The following is a 22818-nucleotide window of genomic DNA, read 5'->3' as shown; positions in this document are numbered from 1 at the left end:
GCCATTTTTGTATACGTTTTCATACAAAAACTATTTTTGTACTTTGTCATTGGAAGGGACTTTGAGGTGTTCATGTCCACACTCAATCCACATGTGCTGAGGTCCTCTCTGTGACAGTAGCACCTGCTGCCTCTCGGCCCCAAGACCCTCGATTAGCTGACTGCAGCTTATTTCAGAGAAGACAAGAACTACCAACAGACCCCCACATTTCCTTCCAGTTGTGCTGTGTAGCCCAAAGTATGAATGGGAGGATCGGAAACATTTGGAAGACTATTTAAAATAAGTATGATAGAAAATCATCTTCTCAGTCATGACGTTGAAGATGTTCGTGGTTGTAAAGCTGTGGGTCCACCTGGCCTGATGCTAAGTGGGTTCATGCCTCAGAGCAGGATCTCCAGCCCTGACCCCTCGTCCAAGTCACCTGGGGACGTTCAGCAAGTCCTGCACTCAGAAATTCTGACTTAACTGGTCAACTGTGACTCCGATTTATCCATACCGGTTTAACGTGGTGTATCCACCACAAGTCAAACAAATAAAGGTTGTTCTTTTGATAAAATGATTGCGAGACAGTGTTCTCATTGACTGACATCTAAATCGCCCCTAGAACAGGATAGGAAAAGCAGCAGAGCCCAGTCCTGGGGCTGACCGTCCGAGTCACTAGGGTTGACTGTTACATTCCAGCCACAAGAGCCTGGAAACCACATGCTCCCGCCAAACTGATCAGGCCGTTACCATCCTGTGAGTTTTCCTTCCAGGATTAAAAAGTCTCAAGGCATGCATAACAAAACCCCACTACAGGCTATGTCTCTTCCAGCTTCCCTGAATTCATTTACATGCATTTCTTTGTGTGGAGAGTATCTTTGACCACAACAGATAAATGGGTTCTTACGGGGTCTTTCAACCATTTAAGAATGTAGAGTAAAAGGAAACTTCCCGAAGAAGGAAGGTAAACCAGGAATACAATTGTAAGGGCCCCCAGCCATCTGAATGGACTTCCTCCTCAGCCAGGGCACTCTAAAATTTTACCTCAGAGTCTGGTTCAGGCCATGACAGGAAGTGGGGGCCGGACAGGCCTCATGACACCCTCCAGCGTTAACATCGACACAGACCTTACATCTGACAAGAAACATCTACGATCTGTTCTCTCTGAAGCTGCCACATGAAAGCTTCCTCTGCAAATAAGAACTTTAGCCTCCATAATCCTTTACCTTAACCCAGACATTCCGGAGCCAATGTATTTCTTAAATGAACTGGATTGAAGTCTCATGTCTCCCAGAAATGGATAAAACCAAACTGTGCCCAACCACCTTCGGCACATGTTCTCAGGACCTCCTGGGCTGTGTCCTGGGCCACGGTCACTCATATTTGGCTCAGGATAAATCTCTCCCAATATTTTACAGAGTTTGACTCTTTTTGCTGACAAGACTCAGAACTTAAACTAACTCCATCTGTTTCGCGTTATCCTGGAAAGGCAGTTCTGGCAGTGATCACTGTGACCACGATGTCTTTTTTATTTCTGGAATCTGCTTACTTAAAAGATGCCTATTTAAAAGGAGACTCCCCTATCATTTTCAAAACCATTTCTTCAGATGGGTATAAAAATTCCAACCTTCTGGAGGAAGAGTTGAAGCAGCAACTGCATCATGATTGGCAGAGCGGCCCCGCGTGCGTGCGCGGTCAGACGCAGGAGCTTCCTGAGTTGACCTCCTCCTCAGATCATGCGCCTTTGGGGCGCGCAGCACACTGTGTAATTACAGTTTCTAGGTCCTTGAGGTTCCCTGCGGTTGGCTGTGCAGAAGCCTTTGCTGGACAAATGCAAGTAAGTCTTCGTCAGGAACTTGATGTGGATTTCTGCCAGAAAACTGAGATTCTTCAAAATGCCCCGGAGTGGAAAGTATGGGCTTAAGGTGTCTCCATTAAGTAAAAAAATATTCTTCATTCCTAAATTACGACCCGCTGCCTTTGACATCAGTGGTTGTATATTGCAAGAATAGAAGGCTGATTCCCAAAGGGAAAAGTCCCTAAATCTGATGTTAACATTCCTTACAGATTTTTTAAAAAATTCTGAAATATAAAAGAATCCCAGAGAGAATGGCAGCTGCATTCACAGGCTTAAGCCCACATACAATGTAACTAAAGTGGAGTGTGGAATCCCAGGTGGATATACTCATTTAACAAGCATTCTCCAAATCATTCTCGCTGCTTCTCCCAGGGTGTGGAGATAGTCTCCATGGATGCAAGCGGAGTCCACGCCGGGTGGCCCATGGACATGCTCTGCAGTGCTGTGAAATGCTCAGACTCTAATGCGACATTCTCACTGCACAGCACAATGAAGCTTCTTTGTATTCAAATGTAACTATGATAACTGGCCTTCAAAGTATTTTCACTCACCCGTCCAAGAGAGACGTGAGTAGGGGGCACACATCTCCAAAGACCGCACTCTGAGACTCTGCTGGACCATAAACCCTGAGAGACAAAGGGAAAAGACTGCATTAATAGAAGAAGCAGAAAGCTACTATAGCATATGCAGACTCAGAAACCTGGGAAACAATGCCCCCGTGGACTTCCCATCCCCCCAACACCATCGGAATTCTTCAACAAAAGATTAATCTGTGTTATTTTTCAAGATAATAGAGGTTAAGAAAGAGTAAATATACTACTTTCTGCTATGAAAATGTAATAAGCATAAATGAAGTGACAAATGCTTGCAAGATAGAAGGGAAGGAAAGGGAGGGGAGGGGAGAGGGGGAGGAGAAAGGAGAGGGGAGGAGAAAGTGGGGGGGGGAGGGGAGGAGGGAGGGGAGGGGGGAGGAGGGGGAAGGAGGGAGAGCGAGAGGGACAGAGGGAGGATATAATTATCCCATAACTAAATCGGCTCTACTGTGGAGGCCCAACAGTAACAATGTCAAACTCACACTCTGAGCGATATTTGATATATAACATTTGCTTTTTGTGTTCAAGCTTTTAAAAATCTTGTTTTCCTAGGCCCCAGGTCAGTTCAGCAGAACTTGAATCGATATCATGGGATTGGATGTCTGCTCTGCAAAGGAAACTTCATGTGGTTCTGGGCCTATAAACAGGTACAAATAAAACAAAATACGAAGCAACGTCCAAAAAATGCCATTTCCTGCACAATTTGAAAGCAGCCTGGAGCAAGCACAGTGAGAAAGCAGGCTCCCTGGCAGCTGCCCAGCAGTGGCGGTTGGTTGCACTTGGTCAGGTCTGCTTTGATGTGAAACTCAGTTTCCTGAACTACAGGTTTTGACTTAGCTGGAACCACGTGTTTTCCTTTCTTCATTTTCAAGGGTGTCCTGTCGCTCGGTTGATCCATGTCATCTCCAGCCATGGGATTAATTTTACACGGAGGGGGACCCTTATGAGGTGTTGCCATATGCATGATGTAGAGGGTGTGGTGAGCACTGTGTGGGAAGATGCTTAGGGCTGAGATCTTTTTTAACTTTTCACTCAGAAAATACACCAAGATACAAAAGTAGAAAGAATAGAAAAGTCAGCCCCATGTGCACATTGCCCAGCTCCAGACCCAGGCCTGGCCTGCTTCTCATACAGAAGCTGACCTGAGGTCCATTTCATCTGGAAAGGCCAGTACATCTGTAAAGGATGATGACTTTAAAACATAACAGTATTCCCACGACCATGCCTTAAAAATGAATGTTAGTTATTCCTTAACACCATCCAAAAGTCAGTGTTTGCATTTCCTCAATTGTCTAGTAAGTTTCTTTTTCCAGTCAGTGTTTTAGAAATAATAATTCAGCATGGCATCTACATTGCACAGGGTTGCTGCCTTCTAAGTTTCCTAATCTATGGCAAGGGTTGGCAAACTTTTTCTGAAAAAAAAAACTAGATAGTGCTGCTCCACTTCCTTCTTCCCCAAACAAGGTCACATGAGCCCCGAGGGTGGCTTCTCCACCACAGCGCCCTTGCCTGTGCTTCTCCACTGACCTAAGCAGCAGCCTGGTGTCATCCAAAGACTGAGACCTTCTGCCCAAATCCACCGCTTACTAAAAGCCATCCTTTAACTAGACTGGGCACTGGTGGCCCCCCACAGCTTCCTCCTCAGGTCCTCCTGGGATGATCAAAGGCCTGAAAGTAGTTGGAGATTCTCAACGGCTACGTGAAGGTGACGTATGTAACTAAACTCCACCCAGCGCAAGCTTTAGCCACTCTGTGACTCTCCTGCCCACAGGAATTTCTCTGTCACTCAGCACTCGACCACACACACTGTGGGACTCTGACTGCTTTGCAGTGATGACCGATACCCACAGCCTGTGTGTAAGCCGCGTGGGGGAAAGGATCATACTTTAAACTTTTTATTCCTAATCCAACCCTGCTTTATTCCTTCTCTGCAGCTCTGCGCTAAGCACCCGAAGGTGCTCATTAAATCCTTCAGCACTTTAACCAAAGGGTGCATTTGGCTCTAAACATTCAACCCAATCCTTTATCAGTAGGCCACATGCTTCCTTAAACTGGTGCTGTTTACTTCCCAAGTCAAGTCAAGCAAAGGACAAGGATTGGAGGTGGGGTCGGGAGGAAGGAAAAAGCTTTTACCACAATGTATCTACCACCGATACCAGCTGACATGGTCCAGTCATCATCCAGCAAGCCCACGATTTAAACACGATCTAAATGAAATGCTCATTTCTCGGGATTCAAGGTAAGATCTTGTCCCCGGCCCTGCGGAGCTCCTGTTCCAGTTAGGAAGATGACAGTAGAAGCAGATACTACCATGTGCCAAACACTATTCCAACAGATGAAGCAGGAGCAGGAAATGAGAAGTCGGAGCAGCTGCCTCCCACCGAGGGACACAGGGAAACTGAGAAGAATTCCTCACGAAGGAGACATTCTCAAGCCACACCCCCAGGTCCTCATCAGTGAGCGCCCCCACGTCTCAGATGAGTTTCCGTCATTTGTTGGGATGCCTGTCCCACCGAAACCTCCAGAGCCGAGTCCAGGCTCAAGGCCTCTGCCCCAGAGGTGCTTCCCTCATTAACTGTTCCACTCCAAACATTCCTTTCTTTCTTTCGTTTTTTTTTTTTTTTTGACAGAATCTCGTGCTGTCATCCAAGCTGGAGTGCAGCAGCACATTCTCGGCTCACTGCAACCTCCGCCTCCTGGGTTCATGCGATTCTCCTGCCTCAGTCTCCCAAGTAGCTGGGACTACAGGCGTGTGCCACCATGCCCAGCTAATTTTTGTATTTTTGTAGAGACGAGGTTTCACCATGTTGGCCAGACTGGTCTCAAACTCCTGACCTCAGGTGATCCGCCCGCCTAGGCTTCCCAAAGTGCTGGGATTATAGGCGTGAGCCACTGCACCCAGCCAGCCAGGCTGGTCTTGAACTCTTGACCTCAGATGATCCACCCACTTTGGCCTCCCGAGGTGCTGAGATTACAGGTGTGAGCCACTGCAACCAGCCCCGAACATTCCTTTCTTCTCTATCCTTGGCCAATTATGTCACCTATTTTGATTGCTTCACCTTATTCTGCCAATGTTGATATTAACTATCATTGTAAAGATCTCCCAAGCCCCCATCCCAAGCCTAGGTCTCAACTACGGTATAAACTCCTGGAAGGAGTCGGGCCAACCCCATTTCCCTCCTTACCTAGCCCAACACCAGATTACTCTGAAGCACAGTTAAAAAAAAAAAAAAAAAAGAGAGAGAGGTTTTTACTTAGATTATTCCCCTGCATAATTGAGTTATCAAGAGAGGACAAAATCAATAGTGGAAGAAAGGTCAGCCCAGTGAAGGACTGCTGAAAAAACCGTGTGTCACAAGGAAGCGAAGTTCCACAAATGTTTGCATAAACGAACATGATGAAGCTAAGCCATGGGGTCATTACTGCAAAGTGCTCATAAATTTGCTTCTTTTCTACACTGATAAGAAGTATCATTTTTCTCTATACTGTTTTTAAGTGCAGAAACATAAGAAAAAGCTCTTGCATGTGAAGACTGGCTTTGCTCTTACAAATCCCTTGAACCACCAGCACCGTGTGTGAAAGTTTCTTCAGGAAGCTACTTTATTACATGTGAAACTGATGAAAATTTTCTTGAGTATTCGTAGTGAGATGTTAAAATATGATTATTTTAGGGGAAAAATCAAGTTATTTGGTTTCAGATATACAAAGTAAAATGTTTTTCAGTAAATAAATAATACAAATGCATGAGACTATACAGATTCTACTATTATTGCAATTCTTGAGTAATAACACGCATTCTACAAAATGCACTGTCTCTGAAGCTCTAGATCTCGACACATGGTGGCTAAGATACTACAACTCCCTTTCTCTCCCCTAACCAACACGTAACTAATTCAACATAAAATAGAAACAAAATATGCTTTTAAATATGCTGCTGACATTGAAGGGAAAAAAGAAAGGAAACTGGCTGGGCGTGGTGGCTCATGCCTATAATCCTAGCCCTTGGGTGGCTGAGGCGGGTGGATTACTTGACGACAGGAGTTCAAGACCAGCCTGGCCAACATAGTGAAACCCGGTCTCTACTAAAAATACAAATATAACTGGGCATGGTGGCTCACATCTGTAATCTCAGCACTTTGGGAGGCCAAGGTGGGCAGATCACTTGAGGTCAGAAGTTCAAGACCAGCCTGGCCAACATGGTGAAACTCTGTCTCTACTGAAAATACAAAAATTAGCCAGATGTGGTGGTGCATGCCTGAGGTCCCAGCTACTCGGGAGGCTGAGGCAGGAGAATCTCTCGAACCCAGAAGGCGGAGATTGCAGTGAGCTGAGATTGCACCACTGTACTCCAGCCTGGGCAACAGAGCAAGACTCTTTCTCAAAAACAACAACAACAACAACAACAACAAAAAAAAAAAAAGAAGAAGGAAGAAACTTTCTAGGTGCAAGAAATGAAGAGTGGAAAAAGGCTGAGTAGAAGGCTTGAATTGGTACTGCAAGCACCCAGGCTGAGAAACCAATCCAGACAGAAGCAACAGGGCTTACAAGCAGGGTTTTCTGCCCTCTGGAGACAGGAGGCAGGACATGGAGGTGCCATGGCTGTACAAGTCCAGGGCACTCAAACATAGGCCCGGTCCCATTTTCACCATTTCAAGTGTGCCGTGCAGGGGCCTCAAGCTCATTCACACCGTGGGGCTTGCGTCAGCCTCAGCCACCCCTGGAGCCCACTCTGTCCACTCGCTATGGGGTCTCCTGGAGTTTCACATTGGTCATTTCTGTTGCTGTGGTGTCAAGTTCACCCGTCTTTCTCCTGCATCCCAACCAGTACGTTCGTGTCTCCTCTATGGTATTTCTTTCATCTCTAGAAGTTTTATTTGGGTCTTTATAATTTTTCATATCTCTTCTCTACATGTTTACATTTTCCTCTACTTCCTTGAACACACAGATTTATAATAACTGTTTTCACCTTCTTTACTAATTCTATCATTTGTATTATTTCTTGCTCTATTTCCGTTGTCTGAGTTTTCTCATTAGAGATCATATTTTCCTACTTCCTTGAATCATGTCTGGTAATTTTTGATGTCTGACTTTGCTAATTACTCCTAATTGGGTGCACAACGTTTTGACCCTCCAATCCCAGTAATTTTTCTTCAGCTTTATTATGGGATGCCAGCAGTTACCTGGAAACAACTTGATCCCTCAAGGCTTGCGTTTAAGTTCTGCCATGTGGCACCAGCAGCCTTCATTCCAGGGCTAACTTCTCGCTTGACCCAAGGCTTGTGTATCACGAGGTATTTCTGCCCTGGCGGGAGCACTCACAATTCCCAGGCCTGTGTGAGCTCTGTGGACTGTCTCCCAGGCTTCTCCCCAGTGGTTCTTTCCCGGCCTCGTCCTTCTTCCCGCTCCTGTGCTGGTCAGTGCTCAGCTGAGGCTTGAGGGGAACCCTCTGCCCTTCTCCAGATGTGACCCTATCAAGCAACACAGGCTGCTGCTGGGGAGAGGAAGAGGCCTCAGGCACTGACGTCCTTCCGAGGAGCAGGAGGGCAGAGCCTGGGAGCAGGACCACTCAGCCAGCCCTTGGTAGCTGAAGGAGGATGAGCAGGGATTTGCAAAGGCCACACACATTGCTTCTGAGCCTTCCAGGGCTCTCCCACCACCCTGGGAATACACCATGACCTGGTGCTGAGGAAGGCATCTGACAGAAAGCCTTATGGTTAGTTGCTGTCATCACAATGAAATTACTGTCAACAAACTGGATATATAAAAAATGTCGATTTACTTAAAACGATGAACATATGGATGACAGATGTCCCTCGACTTATGATGGGGTTGCAACCTGAGAAACCCATTGTAGGTTGAAAATATTGCAAGTTGAAAATGCATTTGATACACCTAATTTACCAAGCATTGTAGCTCGGCTTTGCCTGCCTTAAATGTGCCCAGAACACACACATTAGCCTACAGGTGGGCAAAGTCACCCAATGGAAAGCTTCTTGTACACTTAAGTGTTGACTGTTTCACCTGGTTTATTGACTACTGTACTAAAAGCAAAACCCAGAAGGGTTGTAATGGGTCCTTGAGGCACAGTGTCTACTGAACGTGTATCTCTTTCACACTTGCCTAAAGTTGAAAAATCGACATCAGGGACCGTCTGTATTTATAATCACAATTAGTCAAAATGATAGGATAAATCACACATTTCATTACTCAAACCCCAGTGCAAAACTTGTACTTTTAATGTGGAAGTTTGCTTTATATGACACCTTGAAAAGCACTTACCTTTCAAAATGATACGTCTTATTAATCAGAGGGTGGCCAGGACGATCACATTTCACCAGAACTGTTTCCTGAGAGAAAAGAGTAAAACAATGTCGTAAGACTTTGTGGGCTGCGTTAATTAAACACAAGCCCCACCAACCCCAGCCTGTCGCCTGTTTTTGTAAACAACAAAGTTTGCCTGGAACACAGCCCCACCCTTTGTTTACATGCTGTGTACGGCTGCTTCTTCCTCAAGGGCAAAGTTGGATGATTGAGTTGGAGACCACATGGCCTTCAAAGATGAAAATATTAACTCCCTGACCTTTTCCTGAAAAGGTTTGCCAACCCCATAAAGAGAAAAGAAAGTCGCATCTATTGAGGAATGCACAACAGAGCTCCTCAATCTGCGCTAGGCTGAGGGTTCAACACCTGAATTACTGACTCTAAGGGCCCTTGATAGTTCGCAGGAGAGACAAGGTTTTCAAATGGCTAAAGAAATCACATCTCAGACATCATTATATTCCATTGTAACCCATGGAACTAACATGTCTGTTTCAAAAACAAATTTCAATCTTGCTGGACTGTATTCTTAGATTACATCCTGTGTAAGGGAAGCAAAGGCATTTTTCAGCAAGAAATCTGAAATTAGTTTAGTTTCACTTAAGCAAAGAAAAGATGAACCTGGATTGGTTCCACTTCTAAAACAAAATATGTATTCATGAAAAAGCAGGGGTAACAGGAAGAATGAAAACCACAACTGCAGTGGCGAATAACCCGGAGGCATTGGATTTTTTCTAACAGTGTTTAGCGGATGCTAGGATGATACCTCCACACCGTCTTCTTAGTAGTGTGTGTGTCTGTGTGTGTGTGCATGTGTGTGTGTGCATGTGTATGTCAAAGAAGTGGCCTATTTCGTAAAGACAAAAGCTGTGAGATTCAACAGCTGTTTGTGGTTGTTGTTGCTGTTTGTTACTCGCTTACTGCTGGATGGGCGGTGGTGGGCAGCTGCCGGAGTATTGTTGCGTCTGGATTCTGTGAGGTCTCCGATGTGAAATGCTGATATAATCAAACAGTGAACCTTTCCTGTCTTGCCAGAGGCGAAGGGCTGCAGGAATCCCTGGCATGCATCTGGGTGAGGCGGCTCAGGAAGCAATGACTGAACACCAGCCTCAGCCCCGTGCTGCCTGGGGACAGAGCCTCGGCTGTGCCTCGGAGGCAGCCTTGGGTTACTCACTGCCCCAAGCCCGCTGCTGTTGTCCTGTGTAATGAAACAGCACCCTGGCTATCCCCCTAACTGGCCTCTGCCTCCAGTCCAGCACCCCTCCCATCTGTCCTTTATGTTGCTGCTGTAGAAATCTTCCTCAAATGCAAATTAGAAAAGAAGAAAGCAGATGAAAGACAGTTAAGAGGGAGGGAATGGGTGACGCAGAATGCCACCTGTTGCCGAGAGGTGGCGTGAGTCCTTATTTCAAACTCGATTGGACTTGGTAGACTGGGAGGTCACTTGCTACCATGATGTGTATCCAGTTTCCTGGGATGACTTTTGGGAGAGCGGGTGGGGATACAAGCTCGACCGCAGTGACTCTGGCAATGCCGGGAGGAGCAGCCGGTGGCTGGGGACAGTCCGTGGTCTCTAATGCATCACAGAAGTGACCACCAGGATGCAGAGCTTGCCGGCACGGCTTTCCCAGAAGAAGCTTATGTCTCTACTGAGTATTTACTGGGCAGTTATTGTGTACCAGAAACTGTTTCAGAACCTGCAAGTTCTTACATGATAATGTCACATCCCCTATGTCAGAAGCAGCTCTTCAGTTCCTTTCACGCTCAAAACACCGAAGCAAAACTCCGACACCCACCAGGACCAAGCCCCTGGCCTCACTGTAAGAACAGACCTCCCAGTCCCTAATCCAACCACCAGCCTAGGCCCCTTGCTCCTTTCTCGTGGCGTATTTTCATTTTTCTGCTGTCCACTTAGGGTATACTGTTCCTTTGGTACTATGCCAGAATGTAATCCTAGTGCTCCAGTATGAACTGCACAGGAACACACACCCCAAAGTGTTTTACTGCTGTCTTCAAATGTCCAAGTTTTAACCATAAAGAAAAGCAAATGAAAAACGCAAAGGTCTACAATGTCTGACCCGAAAGCTCAAGGGACACCATACGAGAAACATGCAAAGCCATAAAAACAAGCCTGAGTCCAAAAAGTCCCCCACGCGACTTAGAACTGCATTCCACAGCGTGATCACTCGATCTTAAACACCCAAAATTATTCCACAGTGAAGTTTAATTTTTCCAAACAGCTTCAATGCTTTCCTGCCTGTCCAAAAACCCTCCCCACTCCTGATACTACATACCCTTAATCTCACAAGAAGGATTCATTTCTCTTGGCTTTTTAAACAGCTTTCTTTTATCCAAATTTTCAAGCTCTTGACAGCATCCTTCTTTTCAAGATGGGATTGCCCATTTGGAGCCACTTCCCTGCAGAGGCCTGCACACACCCGCAGGGAGACGCATGGCCCCTGCCTCAGGAATCACAAGGGTCCCATGAAATAACCTGTGAAAGCACCTGGCTCAGAGGCAATGATCTCTAAAAGCTGTTTTTCCTTACATTTACCTGCTGTAGCATCCAGTTTTTGATTTATATCCAATTTCTTAGGATAACTTTAAAAGCACTTAAAAGGGCATAAAATTCTTTGTCATCAAATGTTAGAGCTAAAAGTACATTTAATTCACCCTCTCCATTTTAAAGAAGGAAACCTGAGAGGAAGAGGAGACCGGGGAACGAAATGCAGACAGAGTCAGGGACTCTCCCAGAGGCAGACACAAAACAGCCAGGAGGGAGGGACTGCACATCAACGCGCTCCGTGCAAGCCAAGGCTGCTTGCTGCGGATATCAACAGTCCTGTAGATGGCAGTTCAAGGCCCGATGAACCCGAGTTAAAAAAGAACAAGTAATATATTAAGGACCATACAGTCTCTGACCATTAAAAATTTTGTCTCAGGTGTATCAAATCTATCAATCCTGCCAAGCACCACCACAAAAATATGATTTACATTGGCTGCATGTAACTAAATAAGTGTCATTTGATACACAGGCTCTGTTGACTGTATTCAGACATTCAAGTCAGTAACTGTCAAACTTAACAATAAGGGAGAATCACGGATGAACAAAGACAGTTCAACAAGAACTTGATACAAAGCCAGAAATCTGTTCTCCCATGTCTGATTATCAACTGAGTGGATATAAATTAAATCAAAAATGAAAATAAATAGCCTTTAAGACAGCCGCCAGGAACTAGGGCAGCAGCCAGATTTTACATCTGAGATCGACTTTATTAACAGATTCAATCCAAACGATGAAACGCTGAATTAGATTGCAAATGGACATGAAGTGCCGTGTTACACATCCAATACAAACTCAAACTCTGTTTAGCCTTTGGAAATAAAAACATAATGTGGGAGCCAGGAGATACAGGGTCACAAAACGGATCATTTGCTTTCTCAGCAGATTTGATGGCACGAAGCCCTCTAACGAGCAGGCCTATCAAATTAAAAAGCAACATCTTGGATTCTGATTTAAAAAAAAAAAAAAAAAAAAAACATAATCCAAAATGCCCCAATAAAATGTTATTCTATTTTGACAGGTAAGATGGAAAACCTCAAATATCTGAATCTGAAGATTTGGTGGAACTTTGGCAGGAACGGGAGAGGACTGCCAAGAGAATGAATAAAGTAACAAGGAACAGTAACAACAGACGACAGTGATGTTAATAATCATAATAAGCCTTCCCCAGGGGCTGGGGCCAGGCTTCAGCCTCAGGATGCATTTCCTCACTGAAAAACTCCTTCAGGTTAACCAGGATGCTCGCAGACTGAGGGAAGTGTAGAAAGGCAATTACTAAACCACAAATACTCGGGTGTGTTCACTTATAAAAGAAGGAGATTGATAAGGGGAGGGAATTGACAAGGTCCCAGGGCTCCTGTTAACTCAAAGTCTTGATCATGAGGATTTAATCTGTCTCCTTTTGTTGGACTCAAGCATACTGGTGCTTAAGGCATCAAGTGAGATAAAAAATATATATATATTTGCATGGTGGGAGCAAAGTCAGCAAGACGCTGACCGGAGAGAGCTGGTGCTCAGCTCCCTCCGCCCAAGAAAGGACCAAGGCAATGACTACATAGCTAAGCTCCGACTGCATGGAAGGAAGAGAGCTGAGATCTGGCTGAGTGCGCAGTGCAGCATGGGAGTGGAGAGACAGCTGTGCTGACTGGAAGTCCAGGAGGGCAGAGTGGAGGCACCCGGCTTCTGCAGCTCCATCTCCCCTGCCTGGGTCATATCTGCCTGGAGTCAGAAGGGACTTCCCGTTGCAGGGAAAAGGGAAGCAGCAGATCCCCACCAGCCCCCGTCACCACAGAAAACATCTACAGTCCTTACACCAGGGGAATCCTGCAGTCCTCGCAAGCCCTGAGCCATCTGGGAGCTGCAGGAAATTCACGGCACAGCTCCATAGCCCCAGATTAGGAGCACAAGGGGTGCACTGCTCACCCCCCAGCCATCCCTGTGAGCCAAGCTGCTGCAGCACAGCCCCATCTTGAGACCAGAGCCACCTCTGGAGCATACCCTGCTCTGGGGAACAGAAACCATGGCCATTCTCCAGCCTTGGAGCTCCATCTTCATGATGCCAAGCCCACACGTGTGACTGAACATCACAACCCCGGCTGCACAGAGCCTGGGCCCAGGATTGGCTGTGACTCTGGCCTTGCACAGCAGGGAAACCAATCCCCATCACTGCCCTACCAGCTGGCGGAGTAGTCTGGCAGTCCCAGCCACAGCAACTCTGCCTTTGAGTTAGCTAAGCTGCTATTCACCCTTCCCTAAGCAGGAGAGGCCCCTGAGCCTCCTAGTGGCTAATACACCTCCAGGCCAGAGGAGGGGCTGTGCACCTGTGCTCAGGACATGAGAAACAGCCCCACAGTACCCCAACACCTTACAGACATGCCCTTGACCTGCCCAATAAGAGCCTGAGAAACAGCCCTGTGGCCACCATCAGCAGGCATATCCCCGAGCCATCCATGCAGCCTTGCACCTGTACCCCAGACCCAAGAAACAGCTGCACAGTTCACCCCTGGTGGAAACATCCCAGGCCAGCCACACAGCCTTAATTAAACCTGTACCCCAGACCCAAGAAACAGTCACACAGGTCACCCCTGGCAGATATACCTCAGGCCAGCTGAGCAGCCATGTGCCCTTGTCCCAGGCCTGAGAAGCAGCCCTGTGGGCAGCCCCTGACAAACACACCCTCAGGCCAGCCAAGCAGCCATGCAGCTGTGGCCCAGACATGGGAAACAGCCCCTTGAATTGGTCCCAGCAGACACATCCCAGCTGAGCAGCCTTGTATCTGTGTCCTGAGTCAGAGAAACCACCCTACAGGTCACTCCTGGCAGGCACACTCCCAGGCCAGCTAAGCAACAGTATGCCCATGTTTCTGGCCAGAGGAACAGCCATGTGGCTACAACTCCAGTGAGCCAAACCCCATGTTGGATGACCTACTTTGTGCAAGTGTGCATCCCCAACCTGAGATATAGCCTGAGAACCTACCCTGGGAAAAGCTGCATCACCGTTACCACAGACTCCCTCACTGTCAGCCACTGAGAAACTCACAAATACCACTAGTGTGTATGACAGCTAAAGGAACTACATGGAGACTACATTACTGTGTCCCCCTAGAACCACGCACCCTAAGTCTTTCCTCATGAAACCTACTCCATAAAATTGGAAGAGACAATTTTTTCACCAGATGTATAGGAGTCAATGTTAGGGACACAGCAACCATGAAAAAGCAGGGAAATATGTAACCTCCAAAGGGAAGTAATCCTCTAGTAACAGACCCCAATTATAAGGAAATATATGAAATACCAGAAAAACAATTCAAAATAACAATCTTAAGGAAACTCAGTGAGATACAAGAAAATACAGACAATTCAATGAACATAGGTAAACAATTCATAATTTGAATGAAAAATACCATAGACAGAATTATAAAAAAGAATCAAATCTTAGAGCTGAAGAATTCAATGAAATATATGAAATAGAACAATAAAAATTTTTATTTCATTGGAATAAAAAATACAATAGAGAGCTTCCACAACAGACTAGACCAAATAGGAGGGAAAAAATTCTAAACTTGAAGACAGGTCTTTTGAAATAACACAGGCAGACAGAGGGAAAGAGAGAGAATAAAACAATGAAGAAAGCTCACAGGATTTATGGACAGCTTTAAGTGAATCAATATTTGTATTATGGGCATTCCAGAAAGAGAAGAGAAAAGCTGAAGAAAATATATTTAATAAAAATATAGCAGAAAATTTCCCAAGTCTTATGAGAGAAATGGACATCTAGGTCCAGGAATCTCAAAGAACCCCCAGGCAGGTCTTCTCCAAGGCACATTGTAGTAAAATTGTCAAAAGTCAAAGACAAACAAATAATTTTATAAGCAGCAAGAGAAAAGCATTAAGTCACATATAAGTCCATTAAACCAACAGTAGATTTCTCAGCAAAGACTTTGCAGTCCAGGAGAGAATGGGATAATATAGTCAAAGTACTGACTGAAAGAAAAGAATAATTCAGCCCATAATATTATACCCAGCAAAGCTATCCTTCAGAAATGAAGGAAAAATAAAATCTTTCACAGACAACTAAAAGCGAAAAGAATTCATTACCACAAGACAGGACTTACAAGAAATACTCAAGGGTGTTTTACATCTGGAAGTGAAAATACAATAACTACCATCATAAAAAATACAAAACTATAAAACTCACTTGTACAGCCAATGTAAAAAGAAAAAACCAAAAGGAATCAGACTCACTACAGAAAACCACCTAAATGCAAAAAATAAACAAGGAGAGGAAGTAAGAAACAAAGGATATACAAAACAATCAAAAAGTAGTCAATAAAATGACAAGAGTAAGTCCTCACCTATTAATAATAACCTTGAATGTAAACAAATTAAATTCCCACTGAAAAGATGTAGACTGCCTGAACAGATTAAAGAACAAGACCCAACTATATGCTGTCTACAAGAAACTCACCTCACCTCATTTGTAAGGAGACATATAGACTGAAAGTGAAGGGATGGAAAAAAAATATTCCAAGCAAAGAAAAACCAAAAGCAATCAGGAGTAGCCTTACTTATGTAAGATAAAACAGACTTCAAGTTAAAAGCCATGAAAAGAGGACAGGAGGAACATTACACAATAAGGGATCAATTCAGCAAGCAAATATGACAATTGTAAATATATTTTCACCCATATATATATAAAGCAAATATTACTAGATCTAAAGGGTAAGATTGGCCCCAATACAACAATCACTGAGGACTTCAACACCCCACTCTCAGCATTGGATAGATCATCTACACGTAAAATCAACAAAGCAACATTGGATTTAAACTGCACCATAAACCAAATGAACCTAGCACACACTTACAGAACATTTCACTCAACAGCTACAGAATACATTTTTTCATCAGCAAATGGAACATTCTTCAGGATTGGCCACATGTTAGGACACAAAACAAGTCTCAACAATTTTTTTCAATCAAAATCACATCTAGGACCTTATTCGACCATAACAGAATAAAAGTACACATCAATAACAAGAGGAATATTTGAAAACATACAAATACATGGAAATCAAGCAACATGCTCCTTAATGACCAATGGATGAAGGGGGAAATTAAGAATGAAAATTTAAAATTCTCTGAAACAAATTAAAATAGAAATATATCATACCAAAACCTATGGAACACAGCAAAAGCAGTATTAAGAAGCAAGTCTGTAGCAATAAATGCCTACATTAAAAAAACTAGAAAGATTTCAAATAAATGACATTATGATGCACCTCAAGGAATTACAAAAGCAAAAACAAATCAAACCCAAAATTAATAGAAGAAAATAAAGATTAGAACCATGATAAAAGAAATTGATACAAAAAATACAGAAGATCAATGAAAAAAAGCTAATTTTTAAAATAGATAAACAAATCAACAAACCATTAGCCAGACTAACAGAAAAAAGAAGGAAGACCCAAATAAAATCAGAAACAAAAGAAGAGATGTCACAACATCTACCACAAAAATACAAAGGATCATCTGGAACTACTAAAAACAACCATATGCCAATAAATTCAAAAACCTACAAGAAACAGATAAATTCTTGGATACATACAATCTACCAAGATTGAACGAAAAAGAAATAAAAAATCTGAACAGATCAATAACAAGTAATGAGATTGAATCAGTAATAAAGTCTTCTAATGAAGAAAAGTCTAGGACCAGAAGATTTCACTACTAAATTCGACCAAGCCTTTAAAGAAGAATTAATACCAATTCTTCTGAAACTATTACAAAAAAACTGAAGCAGAGGGAATTCTTCCTAACTCATTCTACAAGGCCAGCATAACCCTGATACTAAAACCAGACAATGACAAAACAATAACAAAAAACTATAGGCCAACATTCCTGATGAACATAGTTATAAAAATCCTCAGCAAAATACTAGCAAATTGCATTGAACAGCACATCAAAAAGATAATACATCATGATGAAGTGGGATTTATTCCAAAATGCAAGAATGGTTCAAAATATGCAAATCAATAAACAAACTGGGTCACATCTATAGAATGAAGGACAAAAATCATATGATCATCTCCAAAGATGCAGAAAAAGCTTTTCAAAATATTCAACATCCTTTCACGATTAAAAAATAAAAAAAAACTCTTAATAAACTAGGTATAGAAAAAAACAACCTCAACATAACTAAGACCACAAGTAACAAGCCCACAGCTAATATCCTAACATCTTTCAGCTTTTTCTTTAAGGACTGGAATAAGACAGGATGCCAAGTCTCACTACTCTTATCAACATAGTATTGGAAGTCCTAGTCTTAGCAATTAGGCAAGAGAAAGAAATAAAGAGCATCCAAATCATAAAAAAGGAAGTCAAATTGTTCCTCCATGAAGATAACATGATCTGATATACAGAAAATCCTTAAGACTCTACCAAAAATCTCTTAGAACTGATCAACAAATTCAGTAAAGTTGCAAGATACAAAATTAATATGAAAGAATCAGTATTGTTTCTACATATGAACAATGAACTAAATGAAAAATAAATTTAAAGGCACTCCCATTTATATACAATAGCTGCAAAAAATTTAAAATACCTAGGAATAAATTTAACCAAGGAGGTGAAAAATCTCTAAAAGGTAATTACAAAACACTAATGAAAGAAATTGAAGAGGATGCAAACAAATGGAAAGACATCTCATGCTCAAGAATTGGAAGAATTAAAATTGTTAAAATGACAATATAACCCAAAGCAATCTAGAGATTCAATGCAATCCTTATCAAAGTACCAATGACATTTTTCACAGAAATTGAAAAAATTGTAAAATTTGTATGGAACCACAAAAGATTCCAAATGGCCAAAGAAATGCTGAGAAAAAAAGAACAAAGCTGGAGAAACAACACTACCTGCTCTCAAAATATACTACAAAGCTATAGTAACCAAAATAGCATGGTACTGGCATAAAAACAAACACATAGATCAGTGGAACAGAATAGAGAACCCAGAAATTAACCAACATATCTATAGCCAACAGATTTTTTAACAAAGGTGTCAGCAACACTCATTGAGGAAAGGATGGTCTCTTCAATAAATGGTACTAAGAAAACTGGAAATCCATATACAGAAGAATGAAACTAGACTCCCACCTGTTACACTATACAGAGGTCAACTCAAAATGGATCAAAGACCTAAATGTGGGGCCCAAAGTGATTAAACTACTGGAAGAAAACATAGAAGAAATGCTTCAGGAAAAGATTTCATGGGAACCTTTTTTGGCTTCAAGGAAGAAATTCCTTCATAAGGTAGGCCAAATCCATATAGTATTCCTTCAGAAGGTAGGCCAAATTCATACAGTAAACTAAAGAGAATGTTCTGTTAAAGGAAAGAACAGCAAATCCATGAAGTTCCCTCTCAGGCCATTTAAGATAAGAGGCCTATGAGCCCACAGAAATCCAAGCTATGACTGACCACAAGTGGGAGATGTGATCTGAGAGACCAATAGATGCTTCTTCATCAACCAAGATGGACCCTAAGATTAAGGAAATAAAAGGTATCTATAAGTCAGGGGTTCAGGGCTTGGCTGCCTGACAGCGTCCTAAATTCCGATGGCTACAAGAAAAACCACACTCTTGCTAAACTCCCTAACAACAGGAGCCATCAGGAAAATCCCTAACTCTGATTTACAACCCAGACCACTGCAACCCTGATTAGGCAGAGGATCAGCCTTGCACAATTCTTTCCTGAGAAGCAGCTGCAGACCTCCAGCTATTTTCGACCAGCTTATACAGACTGTGCACAAACTCTGTGTCCTACAGTTCACCTTTTAACAGAGAGAGCTGGAGACTGTCTCTTCTCAGTTTGCAAACTGATATCACCGATAAAATCCACCTTTCTACTCTTTAGCCATCCTGGGAGTCATTACCATTGACTGCGGTAATCATTTTACTCCTTGTATGTTTTGTTTTTGGTTTTGTTTTTGTTTTGAGATGGAATCTCATTCTTGTTGCCCAGGCTGGCGTGCAATGACGCAATCTCAGCTCACTGTAGCCTCTGCCTCCCAGATTCAAGCGATCTCCTACCTCAGCCTCCCAAGTAGCTGGGACTACAGGTGCCCACGACCACGCCCAGCTAATTTTTTGTATTTTTAGTAGAGACGGGGTTTCACCATGTTGGCCAGGCTGGTGTCGAACTCCTGGCCTCAGGTAATCCATCTGCCTCGGCCTCCCACTGTGCTAGAATTACAGGTGTGAGCCACTGCGCCCGGCCTTCATTGTAAAATTGATTACCACATGTGTCATCTAAAGATGGATGGTAATCATATACATCTGTATATAAAATTATCTTGTAGATGTTGAATGTATACAATTTTTGTTGATTTTACCTAAATAAAGCTGAATCAATCAATGAATTAATCAATCAAACCATCAATAATACTTTAAAATAAAGAATTGTAAAAGTTTTTCTTTCCAGGGACATAGTAAGAGCAATTTTAAAGTACGGTTATATCAATGTTTCTATTCCGCATTGAGGGAGTGCCTGCCGTGGGCTCCATGTGCTGGGACACAGTCCCCCATTCTAAGGCCGCCCTTGCTGTCCAGCCTGGCAAGCGCCCCAGGCTCCTCCCACCCACTTCCTTTCCCAGCCCAGACCCCAGGGGTCTAATGAGCATCTCTCCTGCAGTGGGCTTGGTCCTTAGAGACCCCAGCTGGGGTGTTGGGCTGCTCCTTCTGACTTCTTGGCCTTTTCATGGCTAAAACTAAAAAGCACGGAGGCTTTTCAGGAGAAACACAATTACGCTTGATTCCAGTTTAGAATCACAAAGTTCACACTGGATATCATTGATTTTCTATTTATGTCTCTTTTCCTGGTGCTCTACATTTTAGAACCTGCTCATATTTGCACTCATTGATCATTTGGGCTGGAAAATAAATGGAAGTGAAGTAACTTCCTCACATTGAACTACAGGTCAGGAGCTGGTTTCCCACAAGGAACGCATGTCAAATGCTTAATTTCATGTGCCAATAGAAATCAAGGAACAAAAACAATTCTTCTTTACTAAGAAAGCCTAAAATAAGTTGTTTTCTATTCATTCAGTCTCTGAGTTGCCCTCCATTGTAGGGATCTGTGGGGACTATGGAGACCCACCAAGCAGGAAGCTGCTCTCTGAATAGGGTTTGCAAGGAAAATTGTATACTCACGTCATCAACAGCATGGGCCACTTCTCTAGAGATGGAGCTGCAGGAATGAAACAACATGGAAAATACACGTCATGAGGAAATTGCTTTCTGAATTCCTAACATTCAGCCTCTAACACACCCTTGTGTTTCTTCGCCATCATCTCTGTGTCTGTCCTGGTCACTCTAAAACACCCCTGTGTTTCTCTGCCATCATCTGTCTCTGTCCTGATCTCCCAGGACCCTGGCTTGGCTCTTCCCTCTCTTCCTGTGTGCGTGGGTCCACCCTTCCATCCCTTTCTAAAACTCCACTCATTGTCCTTTTTGACCTTATCCTTTTTTTTTTTTTAACTCTTTACTTTTTATTTATTATTTTCGTCTCTTCCCCACCCCCTTTTGTCTTCTCTTGATTTTTTTACTCCAATACCCCTGTTCTTTACTTCTTGTTTTCATCTTCCCTGTCTGCACTGCATGGGAGAATCATCCGTACTCCAGTAATCCACACTTAAATATCTCCTTCACGTGCACTTTAGAGCAGTGGTGATACAGAACAAGGGACCCAAACCCCTGGCCACGGAGGCCTGTTAGAAACCAGGCTGCACAGCAGGAGGTGAGCGGTGAGCGAGTGAGCAAAGCTTCTGTGTACTTACTGTCGCTCCCTATCACTGGCATCACCGCCTGAGCTCAGCCTCCTGTCAGATCAGCAGCAGCATTCGATTCTCTTAGGAGCACAAACCCTACTGTGAACTGTGCACGTGAGGGATCTAGGTTGCATACTCCTTATGAGACTCCAATGCCTGATGACCTGTCACTGTCTCCTTCATCCCCAGAGGGGACCCTCTAGTTGCAGGAAAACAAGCTCAGGGAAGCTCAGGCTCTCACCGATTTGACATTGTGGTGAGTTGTATTATTAATTTGTTGTGTATTACAGTGTAACAATAATTGAAATAAAGTGCACAATAAATGAAATGCAGTTGAATCATCCTGAAACCATCCCTGTCCCGGCCTGCCAGTCCGTGGAAACCTTGTCTTCCACGAAGCTGGTCCCTGGTGCCAGAAAGGTTGGGGACCACTGATCTAGAAGACAGGCTCGTCAGGTTCACCCCTTCAGGAAATCAAGCATCTGCAAACCATCATGAATCCGAAAAAATGCAACACGTTTCAAAACCAAAAGCCAATGAACACAAACAATGTGAGAGTCCACACACACGTTTATGGAGCCTCTTAGGAAGCTCTGAGAAACTGAACAGCCCGGAACGGCGCCATCCAGTAGAAAGAAGCCTCCGTGACTACGGAAACGTGCTTGTCTTTCTCACCTGCCCAAGGCCACGCCTCAGGTGGTTTCTCACCTGCCCAAGGCCACGCCTCAGGTGGTTTCTCACCTGCCCAAGGCCACGCCTCAGGTGGTTTCTCACCTGCCCAAGGCCACGCCTCAGGTGTTTTCTCACCTGCCTGAGGCCATGCCTCTGATGAGGCTACTGCAGCTGAGGAGCCCCTTTTCTGATGGGATTTCATTTGCATTCATTTGCATGTATTTCCCTCTTGTGGTGGGAGGCTCACAGGGAGGCTGGTGTGTAACAAAAGCCGTCTGGAAGTGCCATGTAAAAGGCAAGTTCAGGAAAGCTGGTCACAGCTGGGGACCGCTAACTATAGGCTGAGCATCCCTCATCCGAAAATCTGAAATCCAAAATGCTCCAAAACCCAAAACGTTTTGAGCACTGAGATGATGCTCAAAGAAAATGCTCACTGCATTATCTTGCTGATCCAGTACATGCAAAACATGAACATTTGAAAATATGAAAAAATTCAAAATCGGAAACACTTCTTCTGGTCCCACACATCTTGAATGAGGGCCACTAGGCCTGTCCCATGCCACACTGACATACCTGACAGGCCCAATTTCCAGTCCTTTGACAAGTGACAAGTGGCCACCACTCAAGAAAGTGCAGAAGGTACTAGAGCCGGCACAATCAAGTCTAAAAACTTTGAGAAGAAAAAGTTTCAATGATTGTCAAAAGATCCGAATTTCTTGTTTCCCACTGCAGGACCGGCCAAGTGCTTTCTGAAACATTCTCAAGTCAAGTGCTGAACTGCAGGACGCAAACACAGTGAGACTCGAGCTAGGCCCTCCAAGGAAAGCTCATTTGGACAGATTAAGCAGAGGAACCCAAGACAAGAAAAAGAGCCTGAGCAAAGCTACAGAGTCAGGAGCAGGCCCTAGTGACCCCCACACACTGTGGATACAGCCAACCCCATGTGGTGTCAGGAAAGCAGGGAAGTGGAACCCCTTGGAGTGGTGGGAGGGTCAGCAATGGGCGTGGGGAGG

At 43.8% G+C, this 22818-nt stretch overlaps 1 protein-coding gene across 20 annotated transcripts in view; it reads right to left on the bottom strand.

The window, feature by feature from the left end:
* Window positions 1-22818, bottom strand: part of KIF25 (kinesin family member 25) — a 67237-nt gene that overhangs the window by 20105 nt on the left and 24314 nt on the right. For 19 of the 20 annotated variants that reach the window (XR_002733980.2, XR_002733981.2, XR_002733983.2 and 16 more), the window contains 3 exons: window positions 20517-20553; window positions 8713-8780; window positions 2392-2466 (listed from right to left, as the gene is read on the bottom strand). Coding sequence is in view for 15 of the 20 variants with exons in the window: in XM_023223571.2 (XP_023079339.2) it covers window positions 2392-2466; window positions 8713-8780; window positions 20517-20553 (180 nt within the window). In the remaining 5 variants the exon portion in view is untranslated. Of the gene's footprint in view, window positions 1-2391; window positions 2488-3529; window positions 3607-8712; window positions 8781-20516; window positions 20554-22818 lie in introns of those variants that run through there. The other variant, XM_023223574.3, reaches the window with a different exon arrangement.

The sequence above is a fragment of the Piliocolobus tephrosceles genome, chromosome 5, assembly GCF_002776525.5.
Source record: "Piliocolobus tephrosceles isolate RC106 chromosome 5, ASM277652v3, whole genome shotgun sequence".
NCBI lineage: Eukaryota > Metazoa > Chordata > Mammalia > Primates > Cercopithecidae > Piliocolobus > Piliocolobus tephrosceles.
Note: the sequence above shows the minus strand (reverse complement) of the source record. Positions and strands in the feature narration are given on the sequence as shown.